Genomic DNA, 18,443 nt, shown 5'->3' with positions numbered 1-18,443 from the left:
TTCTGATGCTCGGTTTGAACTGCAGCAGATCGTCTTGACCATGTCTACATGCCTAAATGCATTGAGTTGCTGCCATGTGATTGGCTGATTAGAAATTTGCGTTAACGAGCAGTTGGACAGGTGTGCCTAATAAAGTGGCCGGTGAGTGTATGTTCAAACATCAGTACAGCAATAGGTCAACGGGTGTCAGCAAATCCACTTTTATGTCTGCTTGGAAACGACTCTCAGTCGCTTCTAATGTTGGTGAGGAAAGCCATCACGGTGAAGTGGGTCAGGTATGACCCTCCTTCTATTTCCATGTGAAAATCTCTGATCTCTGAGGTTGTGACTGGAAAAAATAGGACACTACGTATATTGATGGAAGGACTCATCTTTTTCTGCAGAAATGGAAGAAACTATTGGAATTTCTGGGAGTTAAATATAATTTGGACTTAAGTGGGTAACAACTGTGGATAAATGATTGAATTGGGGATATTGGGTATGAATCGGATCCACGTATACAATAATTATTTAATTTCACTATATTGTTTCTCTTATGTAAGTGCTGTGCCTCATTTTTTAGTATTTTTTTTTTAAAATTCTCCCTCTTCTTTTATGGACCAGTCCTGTAACATTATATTTTGTATGTATGTTTATTTAGAAAAATTGAATTAAAAAAAGAAAAATTACATGAATGTTATTTGACACTTTTTCTCATTACTTTTGAGTACTGTACTCCCCCCCCCCCCAACAGGCAAGTGTAGCAGGCAAGTATAGGTTTAGTGTAGAAGTTAAGTAGGCTTTGGGTTTTACAGAATATCAATAATTTAGATTTTTCTATAAAGAAGAACTCAACTAAATCATAATGTAGCTATGTAGACCGCATGAAATAAAATCTAGGACATTTTAATGACTTAAGTCCTACTATTTATAAAACTGAATGCAAGTAATCTTAAGCCTTTTAAAGGACCATCAGATTTCCTGGAACATTGCACAATATAGCTGTTGGAATGAATCTCGGGAGTTGAACATAAACCGAAGAGTAAAAAAATTAATAATAACTGAATGCTGAAATTACTGTTCAAATGTGTATTCTATTTTTTTTTTCATAAATGTGTTGGCTACTGTTAGCGAATCTCACCCTTTGTCTCTAGATGGTTACCCTAGATTTGCGAAACTCGCATGTTCGCACTTGATTCAGCACAGCAGTGCTTCACAAGCTTTATGTTAAGGTTGGGTTGAGGTTAGGTTGAAAATCCCATGAGAGTTTCGCAAATCTAGGGTTACCATCTAAACACTACCCTCCTCACCTTGGCTTACCCGCATGTGAAAACGAAATGCTTTTGTCACATCTGATAAACAAAGTTTTCTCAGGGTCTCTGAATCACAATCTCATGTTCAATGTGCCAGCGTTAACCTCTAATGTTACAATATCAGAAATGGCAGAAAGAGATGCACCGACAGAGATCACCACCGATGTGTGGAAAGTTTTTGGATTTCCAACAACAAATGGAAAAATAACAAATAAAAGATTAGTAATGATGGCATACTCCTAGTGGACAGAACATATAACAACAACATGCTGACGGCATTGGCAACGAATAAGCCTGAGTATACAGTGTATAGGTACATAGTGAATATTAATAATGGACTAAATTTGAGCATGAAAATTTCAAATAGTATCTGGATATGAAAAATAAGGAATGAAATTCAAATAGGATTATAAAGAAAGATCGACAGACCTATTGCACAAACCTGTGCTTACACCTATTAAACTAAGTTTAAAACGAACTTTCTACAGACAGGGCGGTATATCTACTCACAAAAGCTTGGTACAACACTTATGAATCAGGTGACAAGGCCGGCAAGCTACTAGCCCAGCAAGCACGTCAAGCTGCTTCTTCTCATTTAATCACTAAGATTTGCAGTCAAGCAGGGGAAATGGTAACGGACCAGATAGAAATTAACACAATTTTTAAGCAATATTACAGTAAGTTATATGATTCTGATTGTGATGGAAATTGTCCACAACTTGATTCCTTCCTGGAGAACCTAACCTTCCCCTCAGTCTCGGTCCTACAAAACTGCTCACTGGGTGGTGAGATTTCTGAGACAGAAATTCTAGAAGCTATTAAATCCTTATAAAATAATAAGACACCTGGACCAGATGGCTTCACCTCTGAATTTTACAAAAAAAATTGCTTCCAACTTGTCCCCCCCGCTTCAAGCCATGTTTAATATATCTGTTAGTGGAGTGCCTTCTGCAAACCCTACAACAAGTGTTGATAACACTTCTGCCGAAAAAGGTTAAAGACCCACTTCAGTTTGCCTCATACCGTCCGATTTCCTTATTAAATGTAGATTATAAGATACTAGCTAAAATTCTAGCAGCTAGATTAGCGAAGATTTTGCCTCAGATCATATCTCCAGACCAAACGGGTTTTATTCTAAATAGGCATTCCAGCTCAAACTTGAGAAAATTAATAAATATTATGTACTTCCCTCTGAGCCACTTCCCTGAAATGGTTGTATCACTTGACGCTGAAAAAGCGTTCGATAGGGTTGAATGGCAGTATTTGTTTTCAACCCTAAATAAATTCGGATTTGATGATGCCTTCATCTCTTGGATTACACTGCTTTACTCTCTTCCTTTGGCCAGTGTGATCACCAATGGACAACAATCTAAATATTTCTCACTCGGCAGGGGTACTCGTTAAGGCTGCCCCTTGTCACCCCTTCTTTACACTAACACCATTGAGCCCTTAGCCATCGCTCTTAGACAGTCCAGGGAGTTTTTGGGGTGTGGAATGTGTGGGCCTAACTTCTTTTTAAGTCTTTTTTTTTAATTCATTAGAAAAGAGTACAACTTCATTTATCTGCAACAGTAAACCACATAGAATTAAAAGAAGCGTGCTGCAGAGACCTACCGGGCTTGTAACATAAAGAAAATATGATCCTGGATAGGGGAATGTGTAACAGACAGCTGTGAGGCCTGGGTACAAATGGAACACACTTCCAGCCCATTTCATTTACGCTCCTTAATTTGTGTCTCTTCACCCCCTTCTCAAAGTCAACTTTCTTCCAACCCAATAGTGTGGCATTCAGTTAGAATTTGGTCACAATTTAGGAGAGATTTTAAGTTGCATATGATGTCAGTACTTTCCCCTATCCAAAATAATTACAACTTCCCACCTTGTCTCTCTGATTCTACATTTGGAGTTTGGTTCTCAAAGGGAATCAGGTCACTTTCTAATTTATATGTTGATGGAAAATTCAATTTATTTACACAACTTTCCCAAATGTACAATCTGCCAAAATCGCACTTTTTCAGATATCTCCAAATCTGACACTTTGCCCAGAAAAACATTACTTCTTTTCCAAATCTGCCAACAAACAATACAATCGATCACATTCTTTCTTTATCCCCACACCGCAAAGGCTTAATATAAACTCTTATGAAAGAATAAGTAATATCTCCCCTCATTCATTTGGGAAGAGGACCTTGGAGGGGAAATGATGGATGATGACTGGGAGGCCGCACTTGGCTTAATATATACCTCCTCACCATGTGCAAGACACAGCTTAATAAAACTAAAGGTTGTTTCGAGAGCACATTTGACCAATGCTAGACTGGCCAAAAAATTTTCCTAATGCAGACCCTTCCTGTCCTCACTGTAAAAGTCATCCAGCAGATCACACACACATGTTCTGGTCATGCCCTAACCTTAACACATTTTGGACCAGTATTTCTAATGCCTATCGCAAGATATTTCAAAAAGATATTCCTCCTCACCTCATATGTGCCTTATTTGGTTTTGCTCCAAAAAACTCGTACCCTTAAAGGTAAAGCACATGTAATCATAGCATTTACCTCCTTGCTTGCGAGATGTCTCATTGTTCTCTCATGGAAGCAACAAGCATCACCGAATTTTTCCAGATGGATTTAAGACATTATGCAGTTTTTGAAACTTGTGAAAATCAGACACACCCATCGAGGCTCTATACAAAACCAGCTTTATCTATCAACCAAGCCTACCTCCACTCTTCCACCCACTTCCCTTTCCGACTGCTTACTAGAAATTAAATCCTAGTTTTCATACCACTTCCTCAAACTTAATAGTGATGAAACAGAGGTCTTAGTAGGTAATAAATCTACTTTGGCTAAAGATAGTTTTTCCCTAACTATTGACAATTCTATAGTTCCTCCATTGCCTCAGGTTAAGAGTCTGGGTGTCATTTTGGACAACACATTATCTTTTGAAGCTCACATCAACAATGTTACTCAGTCTGCATACTTCCACCTACACAATATTAATCATCTTCGCCTGTCACTTACACCTAACAGCACCACCATACTCATTAACACTCTCGTTACATCCCATATTGACTACTGCAACCCTATCCTCTTTGGTCTTCCCCTCAAGTGTCTTAATAAACTTCAATTAGTCCAGAATTCAGCTGCCCGTATCATTACCTGAACTCCTTCCATAGATCATATCACTCCTGTTCTTCAGCAACTCCATTGGCTCCCTGTTAAATACTGTATTGACTTCAAGATCCTGCTTCTCACCTTTAAGGCCCTTAATAACCTAGCTCCTTCATATCTTTCTGAACTCCTTCATATCCACATGCCCTCCCGCACTCTCAGATCCTCTTCTTCTCTCCAACTCACTACACCATTGGCCCGCTTGAGACTTCAGTCATTCTGCCCCCCCCCCCCGCCCCGCGTCTATGGAACTCTCTCCCACATCATATTTACACCATTGACTCTCTTTCAACCTTCAAATCCCATCTCAAAACGCACTTTTTCAAACTGGCATATTCAGTCTGATCCACACTTCATTGAGTTTTGTGCAGATGATGATTTTATACTTATCTGTTGTGTTAACTTTTTATTGTCTTCCCTGTTTTGTTTTGATTTTATGCTGTCTGATACAGTGCTGCTTGTTTTTTTTAAAAAAAAATTCTAACTGTGTTCTGTAAGGTGTCCTTGAGTGCTCTGAAAGGCACCCACAAATAAAATGTATTATCATTATTATTAAAAGTTTATAAAGATTTGGATCCTTTTTTCGAGTATTACAAGAGTTTAAAAATCCCACTCAATAAGGAAGATTAGAGTTAGACTGAGGTGGCAGAGAACCCCCCCCTCTTTTTTTGTTGTTTTTTTTATTTTTTCTATATGTATGTGTGTATTGTGAATAATATGTATGGCAAGATATATGTGCAATCTGTGTGTACTAATCTATGTATATGGATTAAGTATGATGTATTTATGGTTATGATATATATTTATGTGTATGTGCATGAAAATGTATTGTGAAAATCAATAAAAATTGTTAGCGAGACTTATTAAACTAAGTTTGAAAAAAAAAAACCTGATCGTTTTCAACCTTAAAATCTCGCTGAACAACAGCCTCAGCCGTCTGGTTTGACATGGGCCAATCCATCAAGGTGTTCAGTCATGATACTTTTTGGTGAAATTGTTAACCAGTGAAGGTGGGATCTCTCACCTTGGAAGTCCGTTTTGCCGATCCACCTGACCTCTTCTCCAGTGTCTCCCTCTCCATTGCAGTATGCCGCATGCATCTCAATCTCCACCATGGGGAATGATCCCTGACAAATGGGACAGACCATCTGGCGGACAGGGCTCATCGCCGGTCCTGGAACATGAGGAACAGACCCCTGCAGACCTTTACAGGTCCTCTCCTCCTCCTCTTCCTCTATCCACACATTGTGTCCTTTGTTTGGGCTCCTAACAAGGACATCCCTCTCTCGCTCTCTGTTGGCTGGCCCTGCAGAGCCTTTTAAACCCAGGACTATGTTAGCTCTGTCAGCACCTGGTAAAAACTTGACACTTAGGGGTTTGTTTGGTTTGAATAAAGCAAAAGGTTTAAAGATGAACTGTGGTATTTTGGGCCACTGGCAACACTAGTGAGCAAAGTGGTCCCTGTCTCTAACAAAAATACTAACATCACATGATTTTCAAGTATGCGCGCAACGACATACGCATATGCCACGAGCATAGAGGTATAAAGAGTGCGATACTAACCGGCAAACAAAATACTAGCTGGCTAACCAAAGCTAACAGCAACTTCAGGGCTGTCAGCATGTTTTGACAAATGATTCAAATCACTTTATAATTGTGCATTCATCTGATAATCCATCCATCCATCCATTATCCAAACCGCTTATCCTGCTCTCAGGGTCGCGGGGATGCTGGAGCCTATCCCAGCAGGCAGGCGGGGAGACACCCTGGACAGGCCGCCAGGCCATCACAGGGCTAATCAGAAACATAAAATATGTCAGTGACAACACCTGTGATACACTATGATAAAACACAATATAAGTGATCACAGAGAGAATCAAATGTGACCTAGAGTTGGCTTTTTAACACTACGAGCAATCAGAGGAACTAATCTTTATCTGACTATGATAAAGCAGATATACATCAGCCATGCCTGCAACTTAGGCTGTCAATCAAATGAGGGGGGTGGGGGCTTCCTCTCTAAGCTGTTGCGCTGGAATCCTGTTGTAAACATTGCAGCCTTCTTTAATAAAAAAAAAAAAAAAATCACGATTTTTATGAACTTTTAAGATAATTTGTCATTGGGGGTCTAACAACATATTCTTCTCATTAATTATGAATGTAAATTAATCCATGTTTGTTTACATGGGAAACACCACAGTTCAGCCTTAACATCAGTTGTTTGGGAGACTGTGTATCATGCAAGCATACTTGATTTAAAACACCAAGTTCCTCTAACAGATAGCTGCAGTTAGATGGGATTCGGCAGTGTGATAGAAGATGAAACCTGAACTTGTAGCCTGGTGCAAATGCGTGACAGTATACACAAAAAAAATTTAATCAATTTAAGTTTCCTTTATTAATCCCGTTGGGGAATTTCAGTTACTGCAAATCAAACCATCCTAGCTGTGATCTGTGTAGCAAGGAGAGGTGGGCTGCCACCTTCATGCTGCGCCCAGGGACAGACTCCAGTTCTTTTCCCATTGCCTTGGTCAGGGGCACAGACAGGAGTATTAACCCTAACATGCATGTTTCTTTTTTTTTTTGCTCCCCCCCCCCCCCTTTATCTCCCCAATTGTATCCGGCCAATTACCCCACTTTTCCGAGCCGTCCCAGTCGCTCCACCCCCTCTGTTGATCCAGGGAGGGCTGCAGACTACCACATTTCTCCTCCGATACATGTGGAATCGCCAGCCGCTTCTTTTCACCTGTCAGTGAGGTTTCACCAGGGGGACGTAGCATGTGGGAGGACCACACTACCCCCCCCCCCAGTTCCACCTCCCCCCCGAAAAGGTGCCCCGGCCAACCAGAGGAGGCACTAGGGCAGTGACCATGTCACATACCCACATTCAGCTTCCCACCTGCAGACACAGCCAATTGTGTCTGTAGGGACACCTGACCAAGCTGGAGGTAACACGGGGATTCGAATCATCGATCCCCCTGTTGGTAGGCAACGGAATAGACCACTATGCTACCCGGACGTCCCACATGCCTGTTTCTTTTGATGGTGGGCGAAACCAGAGTACCCGGAGGAAACCCATGCAGATGGGGAGAACATGCAGACTCTACACAGAGGACAACCTGGGATGACCCCCCAAGGTCAGACAACCCCGGGGTTTGAACCCAGGACCTTCTTGCTGTGAGGCAAAAGCGCTAACAACTGAGCAACTATGCCGCTCAAAAATCCTTGGACACAAAACATTACAGTTGGCAGTGCAGATTAATGACTAGTTAAGTAGTCTTACCATCTACCTCCATCACCTCTTCCTCCTGCTGCTGGTCTTGATCGGTAGGCTGGGGCTGGGCTTGGTCGACATACTGAACCTGAGGTAGTGACAGGAGGCGGCTATTAGTTTGAATGTCACAGCCACTACATAGACTTGAACCCCCAGTAGCTCATCATCTGTGATGCATTGGCCTCATCAGTGTCAGTCCTGACAACAAGTCCCGGGATCACAGTATGTCTGATGGAGATGGTACACAGCAGGTTCACCTCCAGTCAAATGCCCACGCCTTCTTTCTTGTTACAAGGCTCACAAAAAGCGCAGCACAGGCCAAGATACAAGTATCAGGGCACAGATAAGTAAATACTTTGATGCCATACAGGATACTGAAACTGATGATGCACTTGTCTTCTGGGACAAAAACCATGACAGATTTCCACAACTCCACAACTTGGCACTGAAGGTGTTATCAGTTCCAGCATCCTCTGCACCAGTTGAGAGGGTATTTAGTAGAGGAGGCATCATCATGAGGCCCCACCGAGCCGGTTTAGGTCACAAAATGCTTCAGGCTCTAATTTTTCTGAAGTGCAACCAAGCTTTTGTTTAACCTCATCATCCCTAGAGCCATGCAGGTAATCCAATCTCACCCTAACCCTGGCCCAGAAATGGGACCTTTGAGGTCTTTCACAACCACCCCTTTGTGAGTGTATTCTTAGTGTTGAGCTCAGACTTTTAAGGGTTTTATGCATTTTGTTCATGCTTGGCATGCCACAATTTTCAGTTAAATTATTCCTAGTTAATTTATGCTTTAATTTTATGAAGCAAAGTTGTTATGGCTGCCCAGGAGAATTAATACTTATAAAAAGGACATTGTCGGGCCTTCTCTGTTGTTGTGAAAGTTCTTCATGGCTGTGCACCTAAGTTGTTTTTTCTTTTTCTATGTGAGTGTGCTCACTTGTTTGCATCTTTGGAAATCTACATGTCTTTTATAAGACTCGTGCAAAAACTAAAAGAAAGTGTATCTTATTTCAGATGATGTATTTATCTGTTTACACTTAGGCACAACAATTCAACAAATCCAGATTAACATCTTCTTGCAAGATATAAACAAAAAAAAAGACTTAATTGCTTGAAATTGAGTCAAAATAGCTGGCAAAGCACCAAAATGCAAAATGTTCAAGAAAATTATTAAAAAATACCTTGCTGAAAAGAAATGTTGCTGTTGCATTTATGTAAAAGCAAAATTGATTAAAAAAAAGATACTGGTCATTTGTTCTGTTTTGCTGTGATTTTTCTTTGATATATACAGTCTTGGTCTTGTCTCGGTCTCGACCTCCAAATGTCTTGGTCTTGTCTTGGTCTCGACCTCCAAATGTGTTGGTCTTGTCTCGGTCTCGATACTCTCTAGTCTCGATAATGTCTTGGTCTCGGCTGGTGCGGTCTTGACTACAACACTAGTCTAGCCTCACATTTGAATATGGAGATTGTGAATCATTATACTATCTTTGTATTAACTTGTGTTTTACTCGTTTCAGGTGAAGGCGTGTATTTCTGTTTGGTACAGAACTGATGGTACAGAACTGTTGGTGTTTGGTACGGAACTGTTCATGAGTGGGGAAATAATCAGAGGCAGCAAAACATCCCATTCGTCCTTCAAGGAAACACTCTCTTTCTCTTTGGTACAAATACCAAATAAAACAAGAGTGAAATGCTCCCCATTTTGCAGACCACTTGCCTCTACTTTGCCAAACACTGTAAGACCACGTGGATGAAACAAGGAAATAAACGTCTGGCACAGTTGCTAGAAGGTTCTTTCATGAACATTCCATTTTCAGCCGTACAAAATCTTCTTTTCCATTTATATTATTCATTCATTCATTATCTCAACCGCTTATCCTGCTCTCAGGGTCGTGGGGATGTTGGAACCTATTCCAGCAGTCATTGGGTGGCAGGCAGGGAGACACCCTGGACAGGCCACCAGGTCATCACAGGGCACGCGCACACACACACACACACACACACACACACACACACACACACACACACACACACGCACACACGCACACACACACATTCATACCTAGAGACAATTTAGTACGGCCAATTCACCTGATTTACATGTCTTTGACTCACCTGACCTACATGTCTTTGGACTGTGGGAGGAAACCGGAGCCCCCAAAGGAAACTCACGCAGACACGGGGAGAACATGCAAACTCCACACAGAGGACGACCTGGGACAACCCCCAAGGTTGGACTACCCCGGGGCTCGAACATTTATCTTAGTGTTTTCTAATATGGGTTGTGTAAACCTTTAAACACTTGGCTGTAAGAAAGCATGGCTTTAGTTATATGGTGCCTTTCAAAAATGCTGTTATAAAGTGCTTCATAAAGAACACAAAAGTGCAATAATAAATCTGCATCAACTCACAGCAGCATGTAAAATGGCATGAATGAATAAGTTTGTAATAAGAAGGAATTAATAACAAAGAGGGGTGGGTGCATCCACAACCAGGTCAGCTGTATGTCTTGATGCATGCTCAGTAATACAGGTAAGATAATCAAAGAAGGTTGAATCAGTTCATCTGGATACAACATTTATTGACAGACATTTCATCACTCAACTAAGTGACACTTTCAGTCTAACTGGCTGCAGGTATCCCCACCCTTATAAACAATACAGTGGCATATCGACCAAAACCAACTATCAGTTTCATATGCAAATATGGGCGTGACCATTAACCAGAGTTTCAACGGCCACGTGTACTCATCAGAGGATTTGGGAATGTTTGCAATCACAGCATTGTAGGATGACGACAGATGTACTCTTAGGCCCCCCGGGTGCACCAGCCAATCGAAGAGAGGAGAAGGACAACAGCTGCCTAAGCGTAAACCAGTGGTGATTCTGTATTTGGCAGGAGTGTAGGAAAAGCTGAGATGCATATTTTCCAAACACTGCATCTCAGTTGCTTTCAAACCCCAAAACACGCTGTGCCAGAAGTTGGTCCACCCCAAGGATCAGGTCCCCTATTACAAACAGAGCAATATAGTGTACGCTGTTAAGTGCCAGGAGGGCTGCAGTGATTTGTACATCGGGGAAACTAAACAGACGCTGGCCAACAGGGTGGCACAACACAGAAGAGCTAACACGTCAGGGCAAGACTCCAAGTCTACACCATCTACAGTCTACACCATATCCTTGATAGGGAGGAACGCTGGCTTGAACGAGGAGTGAAAGAGGCCATCTATGTGAAGAGGGAACGGCCATCCCTGAACCAAGGGGGGGGGGCTAAGAGTACATCTGTCACTACCTTACAACGCTGTGATTGCAAACATTCCCAAATCTTCTGTGAATAGTACACACGGCCATTGAAACTCTAGTCGATGGTCACACCCATATTTGCATATGAAATTGGTTGTTGGTTTCAGTTGTTATACCACTGTATTGTTTATAAGGGTGGGGATACCTGCAGTCAGTTGAGACTGAAGAGGTCACTTAGATGATTGATGAAATGTATCTGTCAATAAACGTTGTGTCCAGATGAACTGATTCAACCTTTTTTGAGAGGTCAGCTGTACCTCTAAAATACTCGCATGGCCAGTGTTAGTCGACAAGGTCTAGGTCCAAGCTCATCAAAATACTAAATCTAAAAATGATAATGAGTGGTATGGAGTGATGGAAAACTGCTGCAGGACTGGACTAAAGCCAACACTGCATACACAAAAAAAAAAAAACCACACACACACACATGCGCACTTGCCTCTGGGCTGGCATCTTTGGCCATTATCAGCTCCTGTGTGCTGTCGCCATCGTCACTGAGCTGGGTCTCTGTCATTATGAAATAGATTAAACTGTCACTCAACTGCCCTGTTGTAGATCTGGTTGAAGGTGTGCTGTGGTTTAGCAACTAACTGGATGGGAAATCTGTACACTCTTAGCATCCCAAAATAATCAATATTACATCAGTGGGTCACTGAAAAGTTAAAATACAGTTCACACCGACTCAACCCTCTGAGCCTCTAAAAATGTAACTAAATTCTGATGTTGACGCATATCATACATTAAAACTAATGCTAGAATTATATTGAATATATTGCAAAGTTTTAAGTGGAAAAAGATATCTAAAGTTGAGTCTTAGGAATGACAGCTATATTTCTATAATGTGATGTAAAGTAAGAGTGAGTACTGAACGTACAAATCAATCAAAAAATTAAATGAAGAACTGAACAAAAATTAAACTAGCATCTTTTTTAAGGAATTTGTCTTAAAGTTCCTGTAATGGCTTCATTACCTGGACAAACTTCAGTGTCATCGACATCCACCAGCACTGCTTGCTCGTCCTCCTCCTTGCAGTCGTTTTTCATCTGCCTCTCTTCACCTCCTTCCTGCTCCTCTCCCTCCTGGATCTTGGGTGAGGCTGCTCTCTTCCCTCTCAATGTGAGGCCCGACCTACAAATGTATTGGAATAACTGATCCTCAACAGCCCACATGCATCAATATCTTTGAATCTAAGTCACTCTCACTGGAAATTCTAATAAATATAAATAAATATTTGCAGACAAACTATACGAGTTTCAGAAACACACAGACGTTACAGAATATATGGACACATGATTGACAGCAGATAATTCACATTGTTTGGAATGTAATGCTCTCAAGTTTCATATTTTAAACGAAGAGCACAATTCCAGTCAATTGTGTTCACTCCCAACATGAGCTAACAAAAGGTATGCATCAGGAAGGGCATCTGGCATAAAACCTTTGCCAAATCCATACTGGATCGGTCGAGGCCCAGATTACCAATGACCGCCACCGATACTGTTAGCCAGCAGGGTGCCGGTTGAAACAATCCTACTGTTGGGGGAAGGAGAGGGGGAAGGCATGTCCAGAGGCAGCAGGAGACGAGGAAGGGTAGGAGTTTGGATGTGAGAGTTGGAAGTTGAATGTTTGCACTGTGACTGGTAAAGGGAGAGAGCTGGCTGATATGACAGAGAGAAGGAAGGTAGATATACTGTGTGTGCAAGAGACCAGATGGAAGGGGAGTAAGGCCAGGAGCATCCGAGGTGAGTTCAAACTCTCCTACCAGGATGGGAGGAGAAATGGAGTAGGGGCAATTCTGAAGGAAGAGTATGTCAAGAGTGTGTTGGAGGTGAAGACAGTGTCACACAGAGCGATTAGGATGAAGCTAGAAATCAACGATAAATGTTATTAGCGCCTATGCCTCGCAAGTTGGGTGTGAGGTGGAAAAGAAAGAAGAATTTTGGAGGGAGTTGGATGAAGTGGTGGAAAGTGTACCCAATGAGGAGAGAGTTGTGATTGGAGTGGACTTCAATGGGAATGTTGGTGAAGGGAACAGAGGAGATGATGGGCAGGTATGGTGCAAAGGCGAGAACTGTGGAAGGACAAATGGTGATGGATTTTGTAAAAATGATGGAAATGGCTGTGGTGAATACATATTTCAAGAAGAGGGAGGAACACAGGGTGACATGTAAGAGCGGAGGAAGGTGCACACACGGGGACTATATCTTATGCAGAAGACGTGATCTGAAAGGGATTGGAGACTGAAAGGTGGTGACAGGGAAGAATGTAGCTAGGCAGCATCGGATGGTGATCTGCAGGATAACTTTGGAGATCAAGAAGAATGTGAAGGCAGAGGCAAGGATCAAATGGAGGAAGTCACAGAAGGAAGACTGTTGTGTGGAGTTCAGGTAAGAGTTAAGATAGGCACTGGGTGGTAGTGAAGAGTTGCCAGATAGCTGGGTAACCACTACAGAAATAGTGAAGGAGACAGCTAGGAAGGTACTTGGTGTGTCATCTGGACAGAGGAAGAAAGACAAGGAGACTTGGTGGTGGAAGGAGGAAGTACAGGAAAGCATACAGAGGAAGAGGTTGGCAAAGAAGTAGGATAGTCAGAGAGATGAAGAAAATAGAGAGGAGTACAAAGAGATGCAGCGTAAAACAAAGAGAGGTGGCAAGCGTCTGGGTTGTGTAGCGGTCTATTCCGTTGCCTACCAACATGGGAATCACTGGTTCGAATTCCCGCGTTACCTCCAGCTTGGTTGGGCGTCCCTATAGATACAATTGGCCATGTCTGAGGGTGGGAAGCCGGATGTGGGTATGTGTTCTGGTTGCTGCACTAGCGCCTCCTCTGGTCGGTCGGGGCATCTGTTCAGGGGGGAGGGAGAACTAGGGGGAATAGCGTGATCCTCCCACGCACTACGTCCCCCTGGTGAAACTCTTCACTGTCAGGTGAAATGAAGTGGCTGGCGACTCCACATGTATCGAAGGAGGCATGTGGTAGTCTGCTGCCCTCCCCGGATCTACGGAGGAGCTGGAGCAGTGACCAGGATGTCTTGGAAGAGTGAGGTAATTGGATGGGTACAATTGGGGAGAAAAAGGGGGGGAAATCCAAAGAGAGGTGGCAAAGGCAAAGGAAAAGCAGTTGTATGAGATTGGACACTAAGGAAGTAGAAAAGGACTTGTTCTGGGAGTGCAGGAATGGGGAGATGGAGAGATGGAGTCGAGTCAATTCCGTTTACTCACCACACAAAACAACACCGATACAGCACAATCTCTCATGGCAACCAGCTAACCGCTAGGCTGCTGAAAACATGGCTCCACCCCAGAAACTCTAGGCAGTGCCTACGTCAGCACTCTGAACGTCTGCCTTAAAGGAGCAGCAGTCCCTGGTGAATCTACCCTCAATTGCGTATCACCACATTGTACTAATTGGCTGGACAGAGGGAGCAAGCTGGGAAGGATGTGCAACATTTTAGGGCGATGAAGGATAGCGGTGGAAATATGCTGACAAGCGAGGAGAATGTGTTGAAAAGGTGAATGGAGTACTTCGAGGGGCTGATGAATAAAGAAAATGAGAGAGAAGGCTGGATGATGTGGGTATAGTGAAACAGGAAGTTCGGTGGATTAGAAAGGATGAAGTGAGGGCTGCTATGAAGAGGTAGAAGATTAGAAAGGTGGTTGGTCCAGATGACATACTTGTGGAGGCATGGAGATGTTTAGGACAGATGGCAGTTGAGTTTTTAACTAGACTGTTTAGCACAATCTTGGAAAGCTAGAGGATGTCTGAGGAGTGGAGAAGAAGCATACTGGTACCGATTTTCAAGAATAAGGGTAATGTGCAGAGCTGTACTAACTACAGAAGTATAAAGTTGATCAGCCACAGCATGAAGATATGGGAAAGAGTAATAGAAGCTAGGTTAAGAGGAGGGGTGATGATTAGTGATCAGCAATATGGTTTCATGCCATGAAAGTGCGCTACAGATGTGATGTTTGCTTTGAGAGTGTTGATTGAGAAGTATAGAGAAGGTCAGAAGGAGTTACATTGTGTCCTTGTGGATTTAGAGAAAGCATATGACAGGATGCCGAGAGAAGAGGTGTGGTATTGTATGAGGAAGTTGGGAGTGGCAGAGAAGTATGTAGGAGTGGTGCAGCATACTATGTATGAGGGCATTGTGACAGTGGTGAGGTGAGTGGTAGGAATGACAGGTGGGTTCAAGATGGAGGTGGGATTACATCAAGGATCGGTTCTGAGCCCTTTCTTGTCTGCAATGGTGATGGACAGGTTGACAGACGAGATCAGGAAGGGGTCGCCATGTTTGTGGATGACATTGTGATCTGTAGCTAGAGTAGGGAGCAGGTTGAGGAGAGCCTGGAGAGGTGGAGGTATGCACTGGAGACAAGAGGGATGAAAGTCAGTAGGAACAAGACGGAATATACATGCGTGAACGATAGGGAGGACAGCAGAATGCTGAGGAGGAGGATAAGCAGTGGAGGTGAACAAGGTGGATGAGTTAAAATACTTTGGGTCAACTGTTCAAAGTAGCAGGGAGTGTGGAATAGAGGTGAAGAAGAGAGTGCCGGCAGGGTAGAGTGGCTGGAGAAGAGTGTCAGGAGTGATTTGCAACAGAAGGGTACCAGCATGAGTTAAAGGGATGGTTTACAAAATGGTAATGAGACCAGCTATGTTGTATGGTTTAGAGACGGTGGCACTGATGAAAAGACAGAAGGCGGAGCTGGGTGTGGCAGAATTGAAGATGCTAAGATTTTCATTAGGAGTGATGAAGGAGGACAGGATTAGGAACAAGTATATTAGAGGGACCGCTCAGGTTGGATGGTTTGGAGAAAAAGCAAGAGAAGCAAGATTGAGGTGGCTTGGACATGTGTGGAGGAGAGATGCTGGGTATATTGGGAGAAGGATGCTGAAGATGCCTACCAGGCAAGATGAAAAGAAGAAGACCAAAGGGGAGGTTTATGGATGGGGTGAGGGAGGACATGCAGGTGGCTGGTGTGACAGAGGAAGATGCAGAGGACAGGAAGAGATGGAAACGGATGACCCACTGTGGCGACCCCTAACAGCAGCAGCCAAAAGTGGCAGTAGTAGTAGTAGATGAGCTAACAAAAGGCCTCTAAACAAATGTTATTTCTCTTTAACTGTAGCAAGGACTTCAATCAATCATTTGATGAGACTAAAACACCAAAATGTGAAATCAAACTCTATTTCACACCAAATTTTTCTTTTTCTTTTTTTTTTAATTTCAAATCCTTGAAAGCCAACTTTCTTGGAATTTCACAAACAAGCACACACACCCACAGAAAATCCTGGGGTCCTGCACAGACCTTGTTGTGAGCAGTTTCATGTAGCAACTACTTTAAAGGACCGAATTTCACCTACATGAAACTGCTCACAACAAGGTCTGTGGATTATCTTGAGTAACCAGGTCATGATTTCTGGGGAGAGACGTTACTGTTGAGTTTTTTTCCAATCGTATTTTGTTGGCCCTTTGAGCAGACCAATATCTTGAAAACTCGATATCTCAATATCTTTACAGCCAATATCTCAAAAACTTGGCAACTCACCCCAAAACGATCTAGACTGATTAATAGCATTACAGGTAAGAGGAAAAACGTGCACTTTTGATTTGGGGTGAACTGTCCCTTAAAGCATTTGAGGCACCAAAGGTTTTTCAGTAAAAACATTTACACCAAAGGCTTTCCAGTAAAAACCCAGGATACAGTTTTGTTTGTCATGGCAGGTTTTACCTTTTTGGAGCAATAGGTTGAGATGTTTCATCATGGGACACAGAGGAGCTAGATTTCTGTAGACAAATAGAGCACATTTGTTGAAGAGCGTCACATGAATTTAATATCTGATTCAACAGAGGCTTTTATCAAAAGTGACTTACAGAGAGTCAGCAGTTAGAAAAAGTAATGTGTCAACCTACATGCATCTTGGAGCATTAAATGGTAATCATATCATAGACAAGAGGGCACGTCAAATGTAACTAGTAATGACGTGCACCGACATGGTCAAATTTTGTCAAGTTTTGCCTTGTTTCACTGTGGGCTCATCATCTGAAATCTGTTTCAGACATCAGGTACAGCTTCATTAGGTTGTGTGAGCTGTCAGCTGTTGTCTTTTTCCAATGACAGTGAAAACTTGTTTGTATTGTGTCATCTGAGTAAAGGGCATCAGAGTATATTTGAACTTCTTCAAATATCCTTCATTCATTACTGAGTAACAGCTGGAGCCACACCCATCATTTTACCTCTGGCATGGGCAAAATTGCTTCCCCCCATGTGGCTTTCCTCAGCAGGCCTCTCTGAGCCTGCTTCAGGCTCTTCTCATACACCTCCATCTGGGCCAAGATCACCTGCCAACATCAGACAGGAACATTGCCAAGATGGACACAAACCCTACAAACCACTGACATCTGAACTTTGTATCTGAAAATGTTTCAACATCTCATTCTCAATGTCCAGGTATACTCTGATTTCAATCCCTCCCCAAATATTCAAATGTATTATCTTCCAATGGCAAAAAAATTAAGCAATTAACATCTAATGTACAGATGTGTTAACAGATGGTGATTACTTTTATGACAAGAATTAAACTAGGCTTAAATTATGTTATTATTAAGATTTGTTGGTTGAACCAGGTATGGCCATTTCAATTCAATTTTTTTATTGTCATTAAAAACAATGTGCATGCACATGTTAAAAATGAAATGAGGGCTGTGGCTTCACCAAACAGTGCAAGACAGACACAGACAAACACAGCAAACACAATATAAGATATACACACATGAAGACCAAAGCTAAAAATAAGTTAAAAGAGAGCTGGAGTACAAAATATTTAAAAATATCTACAGACATTCAGTGGGTGGCCAGGTTCAGGTGGGCAACAGCTTGTGGAAAGAAGCTGTTTTTGAGCCTGGTAGTGCGGGCTCTGAGGCTCCTGTAGTGCCTCCCAGAGCGCAGGGGGGAGAACAGTCCATGGTTGGGGTGGGTGGGATCTCCGCTGATGCTCAGACCTCTTCGAAGGCAGCGTTTGTGATAAATGTCTTTTATGGCTAGGAGCTGGGTACCGGTGATATGCTGGGCCGCCTTGACGATCCACTGCAGAGCTTTCTGGTCTACTGATGTGCAGTTGCCGTACCACACTGAGATGCAGATGGTCAGGATGCTCTCTATGGTGCAGTGGTAGAAGTTGGTGAGAATTTTGGGGGGTAGACGGGCGCTCCTCAGCCTCCTCAGGAAATGCAGGCGTTGTTGGGCCTTTTTCACAAGGTCCACGAAAGGTCCTCGCTGATGTGGACTCCAAGGAATTTAAAGCTGGAATCACGCTCCACTTCCACCCCATTGATGTGTATGGGGGAGTGGCTGCAGCTTCTAGACCTCCTGAAGTCCACAATCAGCT

General features: G+C 42.7%; 1 protein-coding gene across 2 annotated transcripts in view; it reads right to left on the bottom strand.

The window, feature by feature from the left end:
• uimc1 (ubiquitin interaction motif containing 1) overlaps positions 1-18,443 on the bottom strand; it is an 80,972-nt gene that overhangs the window by 14,471 nt on the left and 48,058 nt on the right. For both annotated transcript variants that reach the window (XM_056284867.1, XM_056284868.1), the window contains 6 exons: positions 17,293-17,397; positions 16,787-16,842; positions 12,018-12,175; positions 11,487-11,554; positions 7,749-7,827; positions 5,490-5,816 (listed from right to left, as the gene is read on the bottom strand). In XM_056284867.1, the coding sequence (XP_056140842.1) occupies positions 5,490-5,816; positions 7,749-7,827; positions 11,487-11,554; positions 12,018-12,175; positions 16,787-16,842; positions 17,293-17,397 (793 nt within the window). The remainder of the gene's footprint in view (positions 1-5,489; positions 5,817-7,748; positions 7,828-11,486; positions 11,555-12,017; positions 12,176-16,786; positions 16,843-17,292; positions 17,398-18,443) is intronic.

Source organism: Lampris incognitus, chromosome 8 (assembly GCF_029633865.1).
Source record: "Lampris incognitus isolate fLamInc1 chromosome 8, fLamInc1.hap2, whole genome shotgun sequence".
Classification (NCBI taxonomy): domain Eukaryota; kingdom Metazoa; phylum Chordata; class Actinopteri; order Lampriformes; family Lampridae; genus Lampris; species Lampris incognitus.
The sequence above is the reverse complement of the archived record's forward strand: the minus strand, read 5'-3'. Positions and strand labels throughout refer to the sequence as shown.